Source organism: Equus przewalskii, chromosome 25 (genome assembly GCF_037783145.1).
Source record: "Equus przewalskii isolate Varuska chromosome 25, EquPr2, whole genome shotgun sequence".
Taxonomy (NCBI): Eukaryota; Metazoa; Chordata; class Mammalia; order Perissodactyla; family Equidae; genus Equus; species Equus przewalskii.
The window spans coordinates 14,027,973-14,050,023 of NC_091855.1; the positions used below are offsets into that span (position 1 = coordinate 14,027,973).

The following is a 22,051-nucleotide window of genomic DNA, read 5'->3' on the forward strand; positions in this document are numbered from 1 at the left end:
AAGATTTTTCCTAAACCCTGTTGCATATGAATTAGGGCTTTTCCTTTCCTCTGTAATGGGGCCTGGTACACTTTGATGTGTTTTAGCAGAATTTAACTTCTAAATACAGTTCGAAACTTAGCTCTATAGTTTGAAACACACACACACAAACCCTTGACTCTCTCAACTGACAAATTTCCTTTCACTGCAAGAACCTGTCCTGTAGGAACCAACTTCAGTGGAAGGATGGAACTATGGAGACACCTTGCATCTCCTTCCTGAAAGGTTAGGATATGCAGACATGAGAAGCTGCATGAAGAGGGGAAGTCCTTTCTAGTATCTCTCAACTGGGAGGCCCATTTCCATGCTTCTCAAAGACCTCCTTTTAGAGACAGATGAATTCCTGGTATAAATGCCTGATCTGTTATCATAGAAAAATATAGATCAGTTACCTTTTTAGCAACTTCTAGTATTCCAGAGTTTAAATTCCTCTTCTGAAATACTCTGCAGATCCAAATTCTTATAATATTGGAGCCTCTTCTGACATTTGAAATGACCTTCCACGTAACTTTCGATGACCAAATTGTGCCTTTCTTCCAAGGCCCAAATCAAATGACACTTTCCCGGAACCCCCCAGTGAGAATCATCTCTTCCCATCTTCTAGACTCCTGTGGCTCTCTCTTTTCATCCTTCTTATGACAAGGATAATATGCTCCCTTTCATTGTAGTTTATTCACATACTCGTATTACTTCTCCTTTTTAACAGAAAAATATCGGTCTTATTTTTGTTTTGACCATAGTTAGTATTTAATAAATATTTTATTAACATTTTAAATTTTAATAATTAAATCAATTGCTTGAGTAATTTTATTTTGTCAGATATTTAGCTTATATTTCAACTATGCTTCAGATATATATAGGGGAATCTGTCAGTCAGATGTAGAGCCAGATTTTCTTCTTCAGAAGAGGGAGGAAAAGAATGTGTAAGAGGCATTAACATGGAATTTTAGTCAGAAGACTAGATGCGAGACCCACCTCTACCACTTCAGAGTCACTGCTTCAGAGCAATTGGTATGTCACTAGGGGCCCTCCCGGTAACACAAAGATCTGTAGCAAAAGTCACCTAAGACTTATTTAAGATGTAGTTCATTAAAAAGAAGGAAGGGGATAAAGGACTATATAGATTTATGAGTCATGGTGGATGGTCCAGGGATGGGGTCTTGAGCTCTCAAAGCCCTTTAAGGTAGTGCTGGCCGGGGAAAGGAGGTCTGAGAGGGGTTCCACTCCAACTATGATGGGAAGGATGAGTGTACAAAGCCCATGGGGTGCTCAGGACAGAGAGAAGATAGTAGGGGTTGGGGACGGAAGCCCTAAATATATGCTTTACTCTTTAACCTCCTTCCAGTCTTGCCCTGAACCTACCTAGTCCCACATATGGCTTTCTCTTACTTCTTGCTTCCACTATCCTCTCTTGGGAACTCTTTGGCTGAATTAAAGAATAGGACCACTTCTAATAAACCATAACTAGCACTTACAATGAGCTTCACATTAGTAACGGAAGACCACCCTCAGACAGAGCGAGGTTCTAACACCATTGATAGTCACCTCTGTAGAGAAAAGAAGTGAAGCCAAGATCCCATTGCATTGGGCATCACAACTTCACAAGCAGCTTGTCCTTGTTACAGAAAGACAGTGAGACCCAGCTTTCTCATGGGGGTTATTCCCTTACCATCAGTCTGCCTCTTTGTGAGAGGGCACTCCCCTTCAGGATCAAGGAGTATAAAGAAGATGGGATCTGGGGTCAGTAGACCGGGGTTTGGGTCCAATTATATGCTGTAAACTTTAGGCTACTCACTTTTCCTCTCTGATGTGGAAAGAGATGTAATACTTACCTTACCACTAGATGATAAGGAGGTTCAGATGAGATTTTATATTCATGTATGTGTGTGTAATATATGTTTATATATATAACACCTTCGTTATTCTAAAGTGATATAAAGAATTCTTCCCCATTACCAAGTTATTTCAAAGGCCACATCTTGCCACAGGTGACAATCAGAGCCATGTTGTGGTCTACTAGCTCTTCTGCTTACTAGTGTGCATGATTCCCTATACCTCTTGGCACCTTGCTTTCCTCTCCTGTGAAATGGACAAGAATACTAGTTGTCTAGAGAAGGAACTTACCTGGAGTAGAAAATGTGCAAGGTAGACATAGGATTGGTGAGTTACCCTGATGCTTTTTCCAGCACTACCTATTTCATTTCTTCTAGCAGGATTTAGATTGCCACAAGTTTTCCTGGTGCCATCCTTGAACGTGAAGTATCTGGTTGAAAAAAGTGATTTTGGAGTCGCACAGACGTGGTTGCTTGCTGCAAGCTAGGCAAGTTACTGAATATGTTTATCCTTAAAGTGGAAAAATAATGTCACGTGCTTCACAGGACTGCACTGAGGATTAAAGGAGCGTATGTAAATAAGGCATTGAGCACAGTTTTGGCACCCAGTGGGTGTACTCAGCAAGTGTTAGTTTTCTTCCCCAGACCATATATTGCTCTTCAGTTTTTACCCTCATTAAATAGCATTTATTAAAAAAATTCCAAATAAGGCATGGTACTAGGTGCTTTCACTTTAAATAATAGGGCGCTAAGGGAAGGCCAGCTTGGGGTGAGGAGCCCAGGGAGCCAGTTACGTTTGTTTGTTTGTTTTATAATAAACAATAGTGGTTTCCCACCTCCTTGCCCTGGTCCCGAGCCTGCTGAGTCACTGATCCAGTCCCTTGGCCCTGTGATCTCTGGCTGTGTGTGTAGAATACAGCAAAACCCACAAGAAACCAGCACTAATAAATGGCAGATCGTTTTGAGGGATTTTTGTTTGCATTCCTGTGCTTCCTCTCCTGGCGAGATAGGAAACCTGTAATAAGACTTTTCCTAAATGATGCTGCATGTGAAATGTGGATTTTTTTTTTTCTGTTCTCCTAACAAATGACCATTTCATGAGGTTTCTTTTCATTTTTTTTCTTCTTCTTTTCTGCTTCTCAGTACATTCAACAAAGAGCTTATTCCTCTGCTGGTTACTGATTGATGGCTCTACTCTGTGTGCCCTTTAATTTTGCAATAAACCAACAAGGAGTTGAGACCACAAACTTAAAGAGAATTGACTTATTTATTTGACTGGATTCACTGGAGCGACAGGCAGATTTAGTCATTTCAGTGTGGTCCTGGGGAGGGCAGGAGGAGTCCCTGGGAAGGAACACTGTGTTGTAGATAAACAGACAGAAAACAGCTTGCTGTCCTCTCATTCCAGAGCAGCTGGGCATCGCTTTTCAGCAGTGATCCCGTTGCAGGCCTTGATGGTAGCAGGAAGTCTTCCACAAGACTTGCCCACAGCTCCAGGATTCTGAATTCAGTGAGACTTCAGATATGTGGAAATGGATAGCCACCACCCACAGGTCTTATCTCCCGTGTCCCTTGTTTCAAAGGGATTGCAGGAATAACCATAAGCCTGCCCAGGTCACCAGTCCTTCAGGCCTAGCCTCTTAGCTGGATGACTTCAAAGACCAAGAACAAACCTCTGCCCATACCACCTCCATCCCAGTTGTGTCTTCCCCATAAGACCAGAACCTCCATCAGAATGCGGAGGCACTAACACACTTTATGAATTGATCACCAAACATATTGAGTCAATTTTTTCTTACTTAACACCACCATTGTGTGGAGTAAGCAGCCTGAAAATAAATGCAACATCATTTACAGTAGGAAAACACATAAACTTGTTGAGCGGTTTACATGGATCCTGAGTAAACCAAAGATAGCCCTTGTAGGGTGATTGAAAGCATAGATGCTATTACCATTTATATTTAAGGATTCCTCCATGCCCAGTGCTGCTCTCTCTGAGTTGAAGTGAAGCTAGAAAGACAAATACCCAAATGGACTTTGTCCCAGCTGTGAAATCCTATTCCAGAACCCAGTTTTGTTTGTGGCTCTACCACGTTTAACCAGCTAACTGCTTGTTCTTATTCTGCTCTTATGTGGCAACCTTTCTTCTGAAACTCATCTCATCACATTTTAGCAGAAGTGAAAATATTAGCAGCGTGGTTAGTGGCCAAGACAGAAATAGAATCCAAGAGTCTGCATCCTTTCTTTTGCCATACCTGCTGGAGCGTGATTCCTCCCTGGCCTGCAGACTCAATATTTCCAGCTCTACCAAACAGCACTCTAACAGTCAGTTGGTTTCTTCTTGCTACTAAAAGTTTGTCTGATTCTTAAACATTTTGTACAGCTTTCTTTTAAATGTCATTTTGCATCGAACATTGTGGAACTTGGTCAGTCTGATATCAGCACATGCCTTGCTCTGAAGAAATTAATCAAAAAATATCCACAAGGCTCTGAGTTTTCATGTTGAGAACCTTTCATGTGGTAGAACCAATGTAGGCTAGAGGGCCAGACAGACCTGGTTTGAACTGACTCTTTCACGTGCTAGCTCTTCGGCCTCAGAAAATTGTTCATCTTCTGTGAACCTCAGTTTCCTCCTCTTCAAAACTGGCATACTAATGTTTACCTCACTCGGGTGTGAGGATGAAATGAGCTAATGTATGTAAAGCACTGGGTGCAAGGTCTGATACACAGGAAGTGCTCAAGAAACCTTAGTTTCCTCCTTTGTCCTCTCTCGCGTGTAGAAGGAGGACAGGGATACAGAAACACAAAATCTCAGAACATTTACACTGTAGGTAGAAAGATAAGAATAACACACATGACGTAATTAGAGAAATTCTCATACTAGATTACTTGGTACTGATTCTAAAGTGGGAGTATTAAGAACTGAGGGATCGGTTGCAGCTAGCATAGTTAGGAAGGATTTCATGGAAGAGGTGGGATATGAACTGGCCCCAGCAAGATGGAAATTTAAAGAAGAGTAGGGGAGACATTTCAGACTGGGGCTCTTGGGGTGGGGATGAGAGCCAGAGTGAGTCAACCACGAGAAATAGAGATAAACTGAGAATGTCACAAGCCTCAATTTTTCCACTGGAAAAACTGAAGTGGACAGAATAATAAGTAAAAAGCTAATATTTGCTAGGCACCTGCTAGATATTAAGCACTGTCTTAAGTGCTTTTTATGCCAACTCATTCATCCTCACGATAGGCATGATTGTCATCTCAATTATACAGATGGAGAAAGTCAGGCATAGAGAGATTATGTAATCAACTTGAAATGATACAGCTAGTAGGTGGTAGAGCTGAGATGGCAACCCAAGGAAGTCTGACTTCAGAGCCCACCCTCCTAACACGCAACAGCCGCCCCAGTTATCTTCCAGCATCCTTCATGGGGTAGTGAGGATCAGCTAAGACCATTCTGTGAACATACTCTGAAAAATATACAGCATCATACACGTGTAAAATGCGTCATTATTCTTGTTAATGACATGAACAAGATAGCCACCTGAAAATGAGGGAGGAAAAATTGCAAGATAGGCACTCATGGGCAATTATATTGGGCAAGTTTAATAGCACATGTGTCTTACCATCCCCTCTCGCAACTCTAGGCTTGACATAGCCTCACATTTCCTCTTGAGGCAGTCCTCCAGGTGGCCATTTCCAATCCATCAGAGTGGGTATTGGAGGCTAAAAAACTATTTGTCATCTGGCATTAGGGCTTACATCTTGAGTGTGATCTGTCCTTGGCCAGGATATCCATTTTATGGACCTATAGCATGTGATTGGGAGTTGGCTTATTGGTGACCGTGATGGAAGATCTCTACTCCAAGGTCATTGCCGTGGAAGGAAGCCCGCCCCTACTTACCATGTAAATATTTAGCCATTTTAATGTATTTGTTCTGGGCCTGTTCTTCTTGTATCTCTCCTACGTTGACTCTGTTTAACTGTAGGTTATTATTGTTTGTCTATATTGATGTCATTTATTTAAGTATGGACGCAGACAGCATTGCTTCAGCTCCCGACCCCTCCCTGCCTTTTTTAAAATAACACCCTACACAATATCCCTTCCTTGAGGACATCAAATAAATAGTTTTTGTTCAGAAGCATATCTGATGAGGCTGCTGCCTTGGAAATTTGTTCCTAGGCACAACTTTTGACCTCCTTTTGAATAGACAGTGAGTGACCTTTGCTCCCATTTTATGCCACAGATTTACTCCTGAGATAGAATTGGATGCACTCATCCAGTTACTGAGTTTGGAGAGCCCTTGGTCAGGGTGTCATTTGCCTTAATGGCATAGAGATACAAGGAGTCAGACCAGTGTTGGCTCCTCTCCCTTTGGAGGTTTCCAAGAGGCTGGATGAGACCAGAGGCCCCTCTGAGCTTCAGCTCGTCCCCACTGTAACCCACCATAAGAGTGGCTGGGCCTGAAGAAGACAAAGTTGGTGGTTATCAGGCTGGACTCCCCCAAGAGCCATATTTTTTAGACCCCTGGGGAATGAGTGACTCAACAGAACTGTTTTCTTCATCTCAAATGAGTCTAAGGAGGGGAAACCAGTTAATAGCAGCCGTCTGTGATGGACTGATCACAAAGCTGTGTCTTTCTAATCCTCCTTGCAAATCAAAGGGAGGGGAATCCCCACAGCCCAGGCATACACGTGAATAGAAAGCACCATCAAGTAACAAAAACACCTTAAAAGGTCAGCAGAAACTCAGGGGGCTGCTGGAAATTCACTTCCCCTGCCTTTCTGTGAGGCTTGGTGGGCAGCAAGGGAGTGGGCGAAGACAACCAAACAAACCTCACAAAAAAGCAGCTCAGCCACAGGAAGTGTACAGTGCAGAGAAGGCTGGGAAGGAGGTTTCTTCCATGTCTGTGAACCTGAGAGTCTTCTGACAGTTGGCCCTATTCTTTTCCAAGCCTGGGCTGGCCAGAGACTTTTTGGGTCCCGTGCTAACTGCAGAATAGCACACAGTTGGCAAATGTACCACTTGAGGCCACTGTGAGTGCACTGTTGTAGTTCACCAATAGTGCATGTTATTTCCTGCACTGGGCCCCAGATCACTGACAGGATGCCGCCGAGGTTGGGCTGAAGGTGGAAACAACACACCAGCCTGCTGTTTGTGGCTTCATTACAACTGTCGCCCCATCTGAGACCCGGAATCAACACGTGTTAACCTCAGCCTCATCGGGGCCAGTGGAACAGCATGCTGACAGTGGAACCGGAGCTCTTCACGCCTACATCTACGACACAAGAGCTGGCTGCCCAGGGTTTCCACCGCATCCCCTTGCGTGTGCACCACAAGAGAAGTAGGCCGAGGAGAAAGCCATCCTACGGTGCTGCATGATTTTCTTGTACATTTATTTTGGCCAAGTGGCAGGCGCAGTTCTACCTCAGTACATTTCCTGAGAACTCAGTGGTCAAGGCAATGGCTAAAATGAGTTGGAAGCAGTATTATTATCAGTCGTTTTGCAATTGAGTGTGTGTGTGTGTGCACCCAGTTGAGGAGGTTCTTTTCTCTTCCTCCATCTGCATTGTCTCATACTGACCAGTGTCTTCTGTAGGGACTCTCCTCCAAGGCCAAGGGTTTCTCTAGCTTTGCCTGTGAATTTCACAGTGAAATCTACAAGAGAGATTTTTTCCCTTCACGTTGATAGTAAAAGTTGTGAATTTTATCAAGATTGAAAGTATTCTCACCGTAAACACAAAATTATTCAAAGTTGTCTCCTTCATTCTTTTCTCCCTCCTCTCTTCCTCAGCCTCTGCCGATTGGTTCTGTGTAGGATGGATTTCTTAAGGTTGAAGATGATGAGAATCAAGGGTAATGGTGACATTTTAAGTTCAATACTAACACTAATGCAAATTGAAATATATAATGTGTTTCATAGCCACCTGCCACATTTACGTTCATAATATGTTCATTTTCTTCGGATCTTTTGTGGACTCAACACTTAGGTACAGAGAGGTTAGGAGCATTTCCCAGAATTGCACAGCAGGTTAGTGACAGAGCCAGAAATAAAAGGCAGGCTGCCTGACTCCCACAACAGTGTTTTCTTCAAGCCAAATTAAAGTTTGATCCTTTTACCACAAATATTTCGAAAGGAAAATCCCCCATAGCCTTTCAGATTTTCCCAGAAAACAATTGTCACGCAAATCTGCAAGATGGAAATAGCACGCTGGAATACTAAAACTTTGTCAGTTCTTTATTCTAAACTGACAGTTGATATTCTCTGGGCTGAAGCTAAAGAAAAATGATTTTTTTTCATAATGGAATGATTTCTGATTTTCCAGATCTTGGCAAAACTAAGCCAGTGAATAGCAAAACCAGATTTGTGACACTTAAACTCCAAAATATTTGGTCTGACATTCCTCACAACAAATATTGGATATCTCTTTTCAAGGCTGGAAGTGACGGGGGAGTGGGATGGGGAATTGTCAGGGGAGGGGTGAGTCTGCTCTAGGCCTGCCTTTGAGGGGACTTACCCTGTTCCTTCCTATACTGAACGCAGGACACTCCCGCCCAGCCTCCCTCGGCCTCTTGCCACCCCCCCCCCCACCCCCCCATTTCTCTCTCTCTCTCAGCTCCTATACAGCAGATGGGTTGGGGGCAGACACCGTCATGGTTGGGATGCAAGAGGAGAGTGTGGTGAAAACCACTCCAGGGCCTTTCTCTCAAGCCTTGGTGATGAAAGGACTCAATGAACCTTAACAATTTCTCACAGGAAAATTCCGGCCTCCGTCTCCTTAAAAGCAAGGCATTCAGCAACCCTTAACAGAGGCAGGATTAAAACTCAGATTTTATCCAAGTTAGCTGACTTTTCCGAGGCCTCTGCTTGGATAGAGAAGCTCAATTGCTGTCATATCTTGCAGTTAGGATCATTTTAGATACCAAAAGTAACGTTGGTTAAAAGTATACCTTAAGCAGATAGATCAATTTTAATACAAAAAGAGAAAAAATTAACTATGCCTTCAGAGCCGATGAAAAGCAGAGCCCTGTGATTTTGAGAGTGCTAGATTCAGCAGCAGGCAGGCGGTTTGTGAGTAGAGCCAGCCGCCACAGTCTCTCTGTGTCCCTCAGATGGTGTCCTGCTCTGGCTGGCCGGGTTATCCAGCCGGCTGCCTGTCTGTTTGGGAGCTGTAAGAATCAGGATCATCGTTGCCCCAAGCCCTGCAGGCCCAGTTAAAGTAATTTTGAAACTTCTCTGATTCTCTATGTCAGATTGTAGCAGGTTTCTGGCAGGGGGTGGGTGAGAGGAGGAAGTGGCTGTTTTTATGGGCATAGGTATGCCCCCCAGATGCCTGAGGTTGCCTCACGATTCCTCTTGCCCAGCCTACCCCTTCAACTCTGTTGCACAAAGACACGAGTTCTATGAAGACCTTTAGTTTCCATACCCCCTGTGGGCTTTGGAAATGACAAGCCACATGCATCTGGGGCCACTGAAAACCACCAAAAAGTCTGGCAGAATTCGGCTAGGGTTGCCTCAAATGCTTGACACTTTTTGAAGAAGCTGAAGCTACTTGCCTACTTGGCTTATGGTTATTTATTAGCATTAGAGTCTAAAAGGACACTTGTCACAAGATTGGGCTTGTTACACTGTAGCATTTTGATAATCTTTTAATGTATTTCTGGACATTAGATTCCTGTGATCATTACTTCTATAGATCAGATTCTCTAGACCAGGACGTCAAGGCCTAGAGAAGCCACCCGTCCAGGGATCTGGGCTGAGTTTCTCTCTCTCCTCTCCTCTGCCTGGCACTGCCTTAGGAAGGAACGTGGGCTAGGAGGCCTGAACACCCTTTTCTTATCTGAGCTATTGATCTCAGGCAGGTGATTCTAGTTCACTCTGTAGAAGGTAGAGATTCCCACAAAACTTGCCTCTCACCTGCCCCTACAGAAAGCTGAATAAGGGCATCTGCTATATTCTTAAGTCCTTAAAAAAACAACCTGAACTGTGAATGTTGTTATTGTTTTCCTGACCATGAATATCTCTTCTGCTGACCAAACAGGGCCAGATATACTATTCCAACCTATTCCTGGCTGACCACAAACTCCCTCTTCTCTGTCACCTTCCAAGAGTCAAATAAAAGGAGATTTTTCCATCAAAGGCTGTGCCTTTAGGCCTGACACTCTGATTTCTCCAGGGCTGTCCCATTTTCTCTTCTGGCCACCATTTTCCAGTAGTCACAGTGGACTTGAATATACTAAGTGGCTACTGATGGAGACCCCAGCAAAGATACTTCTATAATGCTTCAATATAAGGTGGATCAGACTAGACACACACGGTGACCCCTTAGGGCAGAATGTATTCTGGACCAGGAGCAGGAGGCGTGAGTGGGATGTGGCTACAGCCTAAATATAGTCTAATTATAGCCTAGCTGAAGGAAGATGGGTCAACTGAAGGCAGGTGGTCCACACTGAACGCAGAGACTAGTGGAGAGTCAGGCTCAGTTGGTCAGTGGACTCCAGCTCACCAGTCCTCTGAGCCTTGGGGCTGATGGTTCTTCTGACCATCTGCTCCTACCCTCCTGCCCTCTTGTCTCCAGGTAATTTCTCTCTTAAGCTACCTTTTTGATACTTAGTGGAAATGAGCTGTATATTTTTGTTGTGTGCTGGTTGGTTTTTCATCCTCAGGACCCTCTGCCTTCTACCAAGATGGCATTCATTCCCACCCATCGGCCTCACTAGTTCATCTGGTCTTTGCCTGGTTCCTGTCTTTCTGTCTCTTTTTCTCTAGCTTATAAGTCCTGCTGTCTGTGAAAGCAGGATCTATTGGATTATTTATGAATCATACCCTGAAGTTTCTTCTTCTTTAGAGAGCCTCATTGTTCCCTTAAGCTGAGCATAGGTGCTGAACAGAAGGGTTGAGTAGGAGGCATTTAGAGAAGTTAGATAGTGCAAGGGAAAACTTAGAACCCAGGGGCATGATCTTTGAAGAGAGAAAAATCCCCCCTTCATTTTGCCTTGGATGAGGAAGACTGAAAATAAGACTCAAGTCTATGTGATGTGGTATGAGGGGCCACTTCCTATTCAAGTGTACCTGCAGCATCCTACACCCAAGAGGGTGGTGTAAGGAAGCCCTGGGAGTAAGTGGTCTTCTCATATATATAAGGTTGAGTGGAGACAATAGTTCCTTTATACAACCTATAGGGTGTCCTGTTCCCCCCAGTGGCTGGATGGTGTTCTCCTGCCTGAAGAGTAAACTTGAAGTTGGATTGCGTCTCCTCCTGGCTTCAGATGTAATTATGACCATCAAAAAAATATGTATCTTCCTCTTAGTCTGAGTCCCTCTCTAGCTTTGGGATCTATAATTGATTGTAGTGGTGGTATGTTGTATATTTTAAATGTCATACTTTTAGAGAGATGGCAAAAGTAGCAGAAGTGCTTTCAATTAAATTTTTACTGCTTTTTTGAACATACCAATAGCAAATATTTGTTTTTTGTCAGCAGTGGGTTATATACTGTACAAAAGGGAATCAGGCGTGGGTTTTCTATCTAAACAAGCAAGGTACAAATCAGCAAAGGAGAACTAAAGACACAGATGGGAGCTAACATTTAAGGTTTACCATTGGCCGGGCACTATGCTAAGGATTTTGCATGCATTATCCAATTTAATCCTCAAAACCCTGTGAGTTAAGTATTATCATTCGCAGAGAGAGAGATTATGAAACTTGCCTGATGTCACAGAGCTAGTAAGTGGTAGAACATAGGATCTGAACTCAGATCTGTCTGATTCCAAAGCCCTCACCCTCATCACTGTGCAAACTGCTCTTGCACAAATTAATACCACGCATCAGAAACCCCAGTCTTTCTAATGGAGCAAAGCAGCAGGAAAGCCCCTCTGAAGGGTCAGTCAGAACTCATTTTCAGAAGCCAGATAGCATTAAGGCCCTGTTTATAATGTGTAATAGTATTTTATGTTATTCTGAGAGTGTAGTTTTCAAGCCCCCACATTGCCCCAGAGACAACGCATCTATAGCCTTCTGCTCCAGTCGTGCTGGTTTGTAATCGGTGCTATTTGGAAATGTTTCCATTCTATCGTTTTGCTGAACAGGGATTTGGAAAACCACAACAATTCCGAAAGATCATGTGATTAGCAGCCCCATTGGTTGCTGTGTATCCCTTCCGTGATTTGGCTTTCAGACTCGTAAGAACGAGGCAGAGGGTTGTTAACAAAACCACGCAGGAGACTGTTCTCTTGCCATTGGAGAGTGAAAATGTTTTTTTCTCCATCTCCTCTTCCATTGAAAGTGGAAATGGTCTGGGTATCTTTTGAGGTACATCTGTAGTTTGGCTTTAGGCTCTGCAGGGTATCATTTTGTTGGTTCTGTACAATAAAACCATCATCTCAGCGCAAGTTTCCATTATAGGACCAGTGAAATAGTAATAAAATTGAGAAAAAGTGGTCTGAACATTTTAGTAAATGCCTTTTCTTTAACTTACAAGTTTCTAGAGAAGACACACAGTGCTTTACTCTCATTTTCCCCCCTGCGCAGGGTGAGGTGCTTTGCATGGTAGGTATTCAGTAATGTCTTTTTCTCATTACTGTTACTATATCATTAGAATTGTGTTCATTCTCACCAAGTCGTCTTTTAGAAGAGTCTGAAGCATGTGGCATATGCTAAGGTATTGACCTATATAGCATCATTTTGAAGGAAATAATAATAACGATGGCTTCCATTTATTGAATATTTACTATGGGCCAGACACTAGGTTAAGTACCTTACATTGATTATCTCATTTAATTCTCATAACAATTCTATAAGATAGGTGTCATTTTACCTATGAACAAATGAAACTCAAAGGTTTAAGTAACTTTCTCAAGGTTCACAGTGTCAGGGTCGGAATTTGAACCCAGTTTTACTGAACTCCAAATCCTATATCTTATGGAGAGAAATAAACATAATTCCTTATTCATGCTCCTGGACATGAATGATGTGTTTCTTAAAAGACTAAGCTGTTACTTGACCATGTAAAGCCATTTTAACGGAAGACATAGTGATTCTTACCAGTCCAGATGAAAAGTATCAATACAAAAGAATATGGGGGATAAGATTAGCAAATACTCAGCGGAATGCTATATTATCTGGTCATCACTACAGAGCAGCTGGAGACTCACGAGCCTGCTTGACACACAGAGACCTTGGAAAGGTTGTCTTGGGTGATAGAGTGCTTCGTTTCTTTACCTGACCTTGCCATCGTGTTCCCCTCTCAGCCCTCAATTAAGCTGCCGTTAGTATAGGATTTATAACGTGTCACTGGTCCATTCCAGAGAGAGCAACAGAGGTGTGGCTGAAAAGCTGGACGATAAAGAATGGAGACAATTCCCATTTCCATTCAAATCAGGATAGCAACAAAACCATAGCTGACCATCGGGGTAGACCAAGACAGTCCAGCTAGATGCCTATTCCAGGCACTAAATGCCTAGTACCCTTTTTAGAAGGGACATTTCCTCAGAGGGACCAAGATACTCACAGCTTCTACCCATGGTGGAAATACCCAAACCTTGGGAGAAGATTGCTGTTAGTCATGTTGCAATTTTCCAGAAGAGAATCTGTATTTTATCCTTCTTTTACATTTCTAAACAATAAATTTTATAAATGAGGATTTTTAAGGAAAAGAATAGTTTCTTGATAAACCAAATGGGAAAATATTATATGGCAGTGGACCACGTGAATTAGGCAATTTTAGAGTCCTTTTTAGGAATTTTAAATGTTATGAACTTCATTTTGTATAGATAGGATTATATTATTTTGTCTTTTTTTAAATACATAGTGAGACTTTGGAATTCTTTTGTTAGAATTTGACTAATTTAAAAGAAGAATGTTATTCCTTTAGAGATGAGTCTTATTCCAATTTCACAAATTTGGAAATAAAACTCTGACTTTTGAGTTAACAAGGGAAGAAGCCACAGGCATCCAAATTTTAAATTATTGCTTTTATTCAGCACTAGCAGTATCTTGGGTTGTGGGTATAATCTTAAAAATTAAAGTTTGATAAAATGTGTACATATGCATCTTAATTCTCTGCGTTGCCTTCTGTTATTCAGCTAATATGTCAACACCTCTTAGTTCCAGTTTACTCAGCATTTAGGAAGAATTGATTAGTGGTTTAAGCTCTGAAAAAAGTCAGCCTGTTTCCTCAGTTTTCTGTGTTTTGAATGACCTATAGGCTTTGCCAGCTCTCCTGGCCTGAAGACAAAATTGATGAAAGTCAGAGCTGGGGTTTTCCTACCTGTGTACTTCTCAGCCTTCTCCTAAACCACAGTGTGTCTTTTGATGGCTCTAATAATTAATTTGGTCTTCTCTCTTTTCCCTTCCCCCCACCTTCTCCCTGTCTGTTCACAGGTTATCTTGACGAATCAAATTACCACCCATCTGAGCGGAGCCCCAGCTTCTCAGGCAGACCTGGTGTCTCCAGCTGATGATTTGTCCCCATCTGAAGGTAAGAGATCTGTCCTAGAGGGGCTGAAACTTGACACTGACAGGCAGCCCAAGGCCTCCCTGTTGAGAGCTGGGAGACACAGCTAACAGGCCCTGACCAGTGAACCCAGCTGGAGCCTGGGGATTTGGGCTTGACCACCTTTCCCAGAGTCTGATCCCGTATATTTGGAGAGTCCCTTGCCCTGTCTCTATAAAGTGAGCTTCCTTTTCCACCTGAGGGAGTCATCCTTACAAGCATCTATCACATCCAGCTGGAGGCTTTTTGCTCCTCTTAGGATGTTTTGGGTCTTTAGTATGCGGGCTGGTAGACTGCTAAATGACTTTGTTTTTGAGGCAGATGCTCAAAGGTTGGCTTTACTGGTGGTCTCATAGCAATTTAGCCTTTAGTTTGTGCTGGGTACGTTTGGACTGGCTTAAAGAGTACACCAGTATCATGTGCTGGAGACATGGCATTCCCAAGCAGCTTTACAGAAAGATTAAAAACTCTCCACATTGGTAAATCTGCAAAATTTTCTCCACCCTCCCATGCGAGCAAAGGTCAGGCTGGCTCTGGTTTACGTAGCAAGGGGAATTACACCACTGAGCCGGTCGGTGGTTTCTGGTTTTATTGAAGTTCTTACTTGACATTTCTGAGTTCTGCTAGTTGTAGTCTAACTTCTTTCAGGGCAGAATGCTGTGGGCCTGGGTAGATGTGCATAGCTGTTCCAGGCGCGTCTGCACTTTGCATTTTCTGAGAACTATTCATGATGGGATATATGGACCTTCTAGGCCTAGCAAGGCTCCTGGCTGCCTAGGTGGTTTTCCATCAGTCGACCTACGTTTATGGTCTCACAAATTGCAAGGACCCCACCCCTACTTCTCCTGCTTCTCGGTGGTGGTTTTCAGAGTGAAAACTAATTACTTATTTATGAAAATTATAAAATGCTCTGTGTACCTTATTTCCACATTCAATGATGCTTTACCACTCCCCCATCATGTGGACTGAAAACCAGAATCATTGACTCTTTCTCCATCCTTACACTTCTTTCATCATCAAGGCTTCTTGGTTCTTCTTTCCGAACATATCTTTCCTCTGTCCTCTTTTTTGTCGTTTGTATTGTGATCAGCTGACTTACTAAACTCACAACTGGATTATTTTAATAAATTCCAAAATAGTCTTCCCAGCGCCAGCCTCTATCATTTCCATTCTGCCACTTCCAGACTAAACTTCCCCAGTCTGGCTTCCTTTTGCTGTGTCACTCTTCTACTCAGAAATCTTGGAATTGTTTCAGCCCATTTTCTGAGAGTGGGCTAAAATCAATAAGCCAATTCTAAAATATTCAGAAATTTGTGGTTTGTTAGCTTGAAATCAGCCAGAGTAGAAGTATTTATACCATGGAAATCAGCAAATGCTAAACATCAGGGTTTTTTCTTTTCTTTTGCATGGATCAGTTTCCAAAACACCACTAGATAAAGCTGGTGCTTCTTGACTCTCTGTAGGCTGTCCTTTCCTTCCTGTTCAACTTCAGTTCTCACTACTACCTCGGGTGAAGCTCCTACACCAAGCGTGCCAACTTTCTGCCGGCAGCTCCCCACTCCTGCCTCCAAGCCTCTGCAGAGACAGCTCTCCCTATCTAGAAAAGCATTTCCCTTTTTCACTTCTACCGCTTCTTTTCTTCCCAAATCCTCCCACTGCTTCAAGGTTTATTTCAAGACCACCTCTTCCACAAAACCTCCTTGCCTGTTCCAGTTCATGTTGGTCTCACTCTCTCTTCCTTCTCTGTGGTCCCTCTCCCTGCTCAGCTATATAAAGAAAAGGTCTAGAAAAATTAATTTAACTTTTCATGGTTTCCCAACCCGATGGGTAGATTTTTTTAAAGACAAACTAAGTTGTCTTCGTTTTGTATCCCTGTTGTGCCTGAGTGACTAGCAAAGTTCTGGGTACATAGTAGGCTGTAAATAAATGCTGAACAAATACCATAGTAAATACTTTGTAAGAACAGTAACCATGAGAATCACATAAAGCACCTGTGAACATCATTAGAAATTGTTGTTCTAATTATTTCACACACACACATATTTATTCAGCTCTGAGGAATGTTTCCTGAGCTTGTTTCCTTGTTTGAAAACCAATAAATAATAGTAGCTTGCTTTGTCTTGCCTTCCTGGTTTATCTTAAGCAAAGAAGAGGAGTAAAACAGATACAGAGGAAATTGCTTTGGGGCTCCAGTGTTATCACTTCAAGGAAATGTCATGTTCATGGCGAGGGGAGAATTACCAGCTCATCCTTAGACACCTTTTTCTTATTATGAAATCCAAGATAGAATGGAAATAGTGGATTTTTCTGGATCTTTTCCATATGTAACTGAGCAGGTAAAGAAGCTATAGAAATATTTTTCCCTAAGTCTGTAATGAAGTTCCTTACTAGTGAATTAAAGTGGGACAAATGTCTTCAAAGATTTATACCTATTCAGATCATTACAATGGTGTTAATGTTGCTATGATTAATATGTATCAATTGCTTTGTTGTTGTTTCAAGCATTTGTTGTATCAGCTTTGCCATTGTGTTACTAGCTCTGTGATCTTGGGCAGGTCTTTTAATCACTTTGGGCCTGTTTTTTTTCTGCTAAATGACAAGTTAGCTGCATATGAGATTGCTGAAGTCTCTTCTAACTCTAACATTGTAAGCTCATGATGTGAGTCTGAAGATCAGGAACATTCACTCATTGATGGGGTTTTAAAATTCTGATTACAGAGTAGGAAGCATGACCTGTGGTCCTAGATTAAACATGATGGAAAGGATCTTCAGAAATCTTAGTACTGATGCTTTGGCATAACTATAACAGCCTCCTCTCCCCATATTGCTATCTCTTTCTCACTCTAAACACTCTGGTCTTGTCTGTCTGTCTCTTGCTCTCTCTGCCTCTCTCCCACACAAATGTGTACACGAGAAGTAGTGTGTACAAACCAGTGAGAGTGAGAAACACACTGTGATGGGGTGAGCTCAGGGTTCACCTGTCCCCTAATAGCTTTCAGCTGCAGAGCAGAGGGTGCTGCTTAAACAGTGCTCCCTTGAAAACAGTTGTGGGGTGAGAACAAGTGGCCAAGAGCAGCCAGTGATAAAATGATCTGAGTTGACCTGAGAGAAGTACCCAGCAGGGGCTGATTTGGGGAAACGAAGTCCCTTCTGCTCTAACACAGAACAGGGAATTCAAGTGACCTGGCCCAACTGAGAGATCTCTTCCACCCCAGTGGATCCTGTACTATTAATATCTGCCAGCTGCAGACCCAGAGCATCCCCCTGCTGAGATCAAAAGAGCCCCTATCTTAGCTGGAACAAGGTCATCTGCACAGGGCTATAAAAACGAGCCCCAGCTGGCTGCAGGGACCTCTCTGGGGGAGGAGAAGTCAGGAGATGGGGAGGCGCTCTCTCACGCTCCTTTAATCTCGGCTGACCAGCTGTTGCCCTCCCAGAGTTTGTAAAGTTGAGAGTTCTTTGTTTTTGTGTTGCTGGATTTTTTTCCTTATTAAATTTGTGGCTGGGTTGTTGCTTGGATTATGTAGACCCATGTTCACCGCTTGGGTCCACGGTGTGATTCCCTTCATTGAGGTTTCATTCCACTGTTGAATTGTTGAGCTCCCAGGCAGGAGAGCCAAAGAAGGGATAAGTGGACCCCAAAGGCCAAGGACTTTCCCAGCATTGCTCTTGCCCCATGGCTCTGTGTCTTGAGAAGGAATGAGAGAGCAAATTGAATTTTCTCTATTTAGTTAACTCCTCATACGTGCAGTGTGCCTGTCAATTTTCAGCCTGCCTTTCGCAAACATTATTTCGTTCAGTTGGGAGAATGAAACTTTCAAGACTCATGCAAATTGACCAAAGTTATACTGTCAACCTAAGGGCAGAAAGTAGGATTTTTGGTTTTATAATCTACTTTGTTCTCAACCAGGCTCTGTGAGTCAAAGTATTTTCTGCTTTAGTTTTTTGTTTTGTTGATGGAAACTCAGGCATCTTGGTTATTACAGAATTCAGTGACTGGTTAGTGACTAGGTTATTGTGACTGTTCCGTGGCCAAGGACATGTTTCTTGGATACCCTTGCCAATTCTTCCTGGTGGTCATAGAAGACACTAAGGATGATGGGATCTCAGTCATAGGGAATATCCCTTTTCCCCATAGTGATCAGTAAAGAAGGGATCTAACGGTCCATCTGGCCTAAGACACCATATCCTATTCTGAAGTCAACTGGGATTTGAGCAGAAGGACTTGCTAAGCCCCTGTCTACCTGGGCACAGTTGGTAGGTGAGGTTGATGTACAGGGGACAGTGGGCCCTGTGCAAGGTTGATGCTCTGCTCAACATAGACCATTGGCTTTCTTTCCTCTGATGATTTAGTAGCAGTTACTTCAGTGTGGTGACACAGCCCATTTCAGAGCCCCAGAAGGCTTCATAGAAAGGAAGACATTATTAAACTGCCATTCTGGCATTCCCAGCATCTGGCATGTTAGGATACTTTTATCTACATTCATAGTTTTTGGTAGATAATAGCACTTAAAAACTAAAAGTGCATGGATGGGTCAAGGAAAGAACACAAGAGAAAAAGCAGTACTTACTAAAACCAAGAATGGTTCCTAGTTTTAGTATTGGAAGCCTTTTTATTCTGGTTGAATTGATGGCTGATTTCATGTGCACGAGAAAGTATTTTGGGGATTCACATTCTCAAACAAACCATCCCTGCAAAAAGCTGGAGTCCATTTGAAAGATTATATGCAAGTACGTGGCTTGTGTCTCTTAAAATAAATTCAACAAGCAAGAACAGCTCAGAATGGTTAGGGCGAATCAGGGACTCAAGGTTGTGAAAGAAGCCGACTTCAAAGCGTGGTATGAATTTTCAAGTTTTATTTCCACTCTTGCTTTCCAGCTGGATCTGCTCTGGATTTACTGCAGGATGTTTGAAAATGTGGCTCCCTGCTAATCTCAGACAGTTGCTATGATCAATGGTTTCTTTCATTTCCGATAAAAAACACTGGTGTTTCTGCTTAAATTGTGTGTCCTTTCAGCTTTATTATTGTAGTTGTAATTTATTGTCCAGCATTACCCAAATTTGTAATCCATTAACCACAAACTTTGGGCTGGGTTGGTCAAGTTAGCAGAACTCTCTCCACACTTTAGCTCCAAGGCCCTCCACAGCCCAACCCCAAACGACATGTTCCTTGGTTTGGGTAAGACCATGTATAAATGAATACGAGTGGAGCAGCTTTAAAAATCCACCTCTCAGGGGTATGGTGCAGTTGACGATAATTAGTGCTTTGAAAACATAAAGTGTGACCATGTGACTGCAAAGTTAATATTAACAACTATGATCAACATTGTTAACATTAGCATTTCCATACTATTTTAAAATGTCTTCAAATGATGAATCACTTAATCCACCTCAAACAACTGAAGCATGAAGGAGAGAAGGGAATTGCTCAAAGGCCACACAGTAAGTGAGAGGTGGTGGTGCCCGGAATAGAAGTCACAGCCCCTCCTGTGAAATCCTCGATTTGGACACCGCTGCCTCTTAGGAGTGAGTTTTGGATTAAAATGTTTGTGTCCTGGTGACCTTTCAATTTTTGATTCCAAAGCCACAGACATATATCAACACACACAACTTCACATGCTTCTATTCACAAGGGGACACACACCTACCCACGCTCCACTCTCCCTAGTTTTCAAGAATCTATGGCACTAAGCTGGGTGTATATTACTTCCAGCAACTGTTCAGATGCCATGAAAGGCCTAATTTATAGAAAAAGATGAAAAGCACCAAGAACCTGTGGTGTTCAGCTAAAGAAAGCCTAAATATTATGTGAGGTGGGGGCAACTAGAGCTGAGAGGGTTGGGCACAGCCTACGCATGTCTCAAAGCTGTAAATCTCAAAAGGGAGGAGAACTCGTTGAGGAGTTTCAGCCGGGCGGCCGGGGGCAATAGAGCCACAGCTGAGGGATCAAAGGAGAAAGAGAACGTTGAAGTCAACCACCAGGAAGTGCTTCTTGGTCAGGAGCTCTGTTTTGCTAGCGATAGGTTGCCAGAGAAAGACACATTTGAAGCATGAGGTGCATTAAGATTCGATTAGGTGAGAGCCAGAGAGTTTTCTTTGGGAAGCAGTTTTTGAGGTGGTTCGTGGGAGGGCTGAGCTAGATGTTTTGAAAGTATTTTTCCCTTACCCTCAGACCTCTTCACCGTTTTGGATTGACTGGCTAATTTCCCATATCTGCACATGTTCCTGTTAACATCTCAGTGTCATGAAGGCAGAAGGGATGAGAGAACCAAAGCCAGTTTTGTCAGTTGCTTGAACTACAGAGATGATGGGGCCAAAAGCCCAGGGAATGGGATGCCAAGAGGTAGTGTGATTCCAGAGGGCTTCAAGTTGGAAGGTTCTCTGAGAGGAGATCCTTGCTTGTCTACCATGATTGAAGAGAATTCTCTACCAAACACCAGAGGCCTCTAGGTCAAAGATCATAAAGCAGGGAAGAAGGCCTGGTGTCTAGGAGTGGTACCTGGGGCTTAACTTAGTTTGTGTTGTAATGTGGCATGAAAAACTTTCAGAATGCATTTGTGATGTTTACTAGGATTTGGGGAGGATTGTAACAAGGTCTGACAAAGGCATCTGGCCCAAGGATAGTCCAGCTGAGCTCTGACCTGGGTTCCAATCTCTTGGAGGGCTTTGCTCTTCTTCACTTTTTTGGTAAGCCACTCAGTAAATACTAGTTGGATTAAACTGTATTTCATTCAGTCATACTGACATTTCCTATGCATTAACTGCATTCCTGCACATATTAGCATAGTTTTAGAGCTATGGTCCCTCCAAAAAAAACTTTTTGGCTAGATGAAGAAACCTTCAGGTGGCTTTCAACCTGATGATTTCATGAGTGGTAGGGCCCCTACTACATGGACTATCTTAATGTTACAGGAAATTCAGACAAGAGCAAGATTTGGTCCCTGTCCTTAAGATATTTACGATGTGGTTTGAGAATAATTCTGAAGGAAAACAGTATTAAGTAGAATGTGTGTGGTGTTTTCAGACAAGTCTGGTGTGCACCAAAGCCTCCAGGATTTAGGAAGAGGAACCATCTCTTTCAGCAGAGGAGAATTTGAAGGGTCCAGGGAGGAAGATGTAACAGGCCTCAAGAGTTGGGTAAGATTTCAATAGGCAGAGAGGAATAAAGATCAGGAAATGCTATAAACTAAGGCATTAAGTTCAAATGGGCCATGTCTGCCCATATCTTCTGTCATTTTCCCCCTCTCAAAGTCTGTTCTAGCCACACAGCCCACTCTCTTGTTCTCAAACTCACTAGTGTTTCTGCTGCTGGGCTTTTGCTCTAGCTGTTCCCACTGACTGGAGCACTTGTCCAGATCCTCCTTTGGTCTGCTCTCTCACTGCATTCAGTCTTGCTCAAGTGTCATCTTCTCAGAGAAGTCGTCTTTCACCTCTCTATCTAAGATGGAACCCTTACCCCCATCCCATCCTTATCTATCCCCTAAACCTACTTTAGTTTTTCTTCATTGCCCTTATCATTGCCTGACCTTGTATTATAAATTTATTTGTTTATGGGTTTATTGTCTGCCTCCTTTGCTTTCATATAATCTCCTTAAGGACAAGAACTTTGTCTTGACTACTCCTGTATCCACTAGTTCCTAGAGGGTACTCAATAAATATGGAATCTGTGTTGTAGGGCAATGCAGGATA

General features: G+C 42.8%; 1 protein-coding gene across 16 annotated transcripts in view; it reads left to right on the forward strand.

Moving 5' to 3' along the window:
• RAD51B (RAD51 paralog B) overlaps window positions 1-22,051 on the forward strand; it is a 672,513-nt gene that overhangs the window by 385,027 nt on the left and 265,435 nt on the right. For 15 of the 16 annotated variants that reach the window (XR_011532983.1, XR_011532982.1, XR_011532980.1 and 12 more), the window contains one exon: window positions 14,250-14,346. Coding sequence is in view for 7 of the 16 variants with exons in the window: in XM_070594109.1 (XP_070450210.1) it covers window positions 14,250-14,346 (97 nt within the window). In the remaining 9 variants the exon portion in view is untranslated. Of the gene's footprint in view, window positions 1-2,252; window positions 2,360-14,249; window positions 14,347-22,051 lie in introns of all 16 variants that reach the window. The other variant, XR_011532985.1, reaches the window with a different exon arrangement.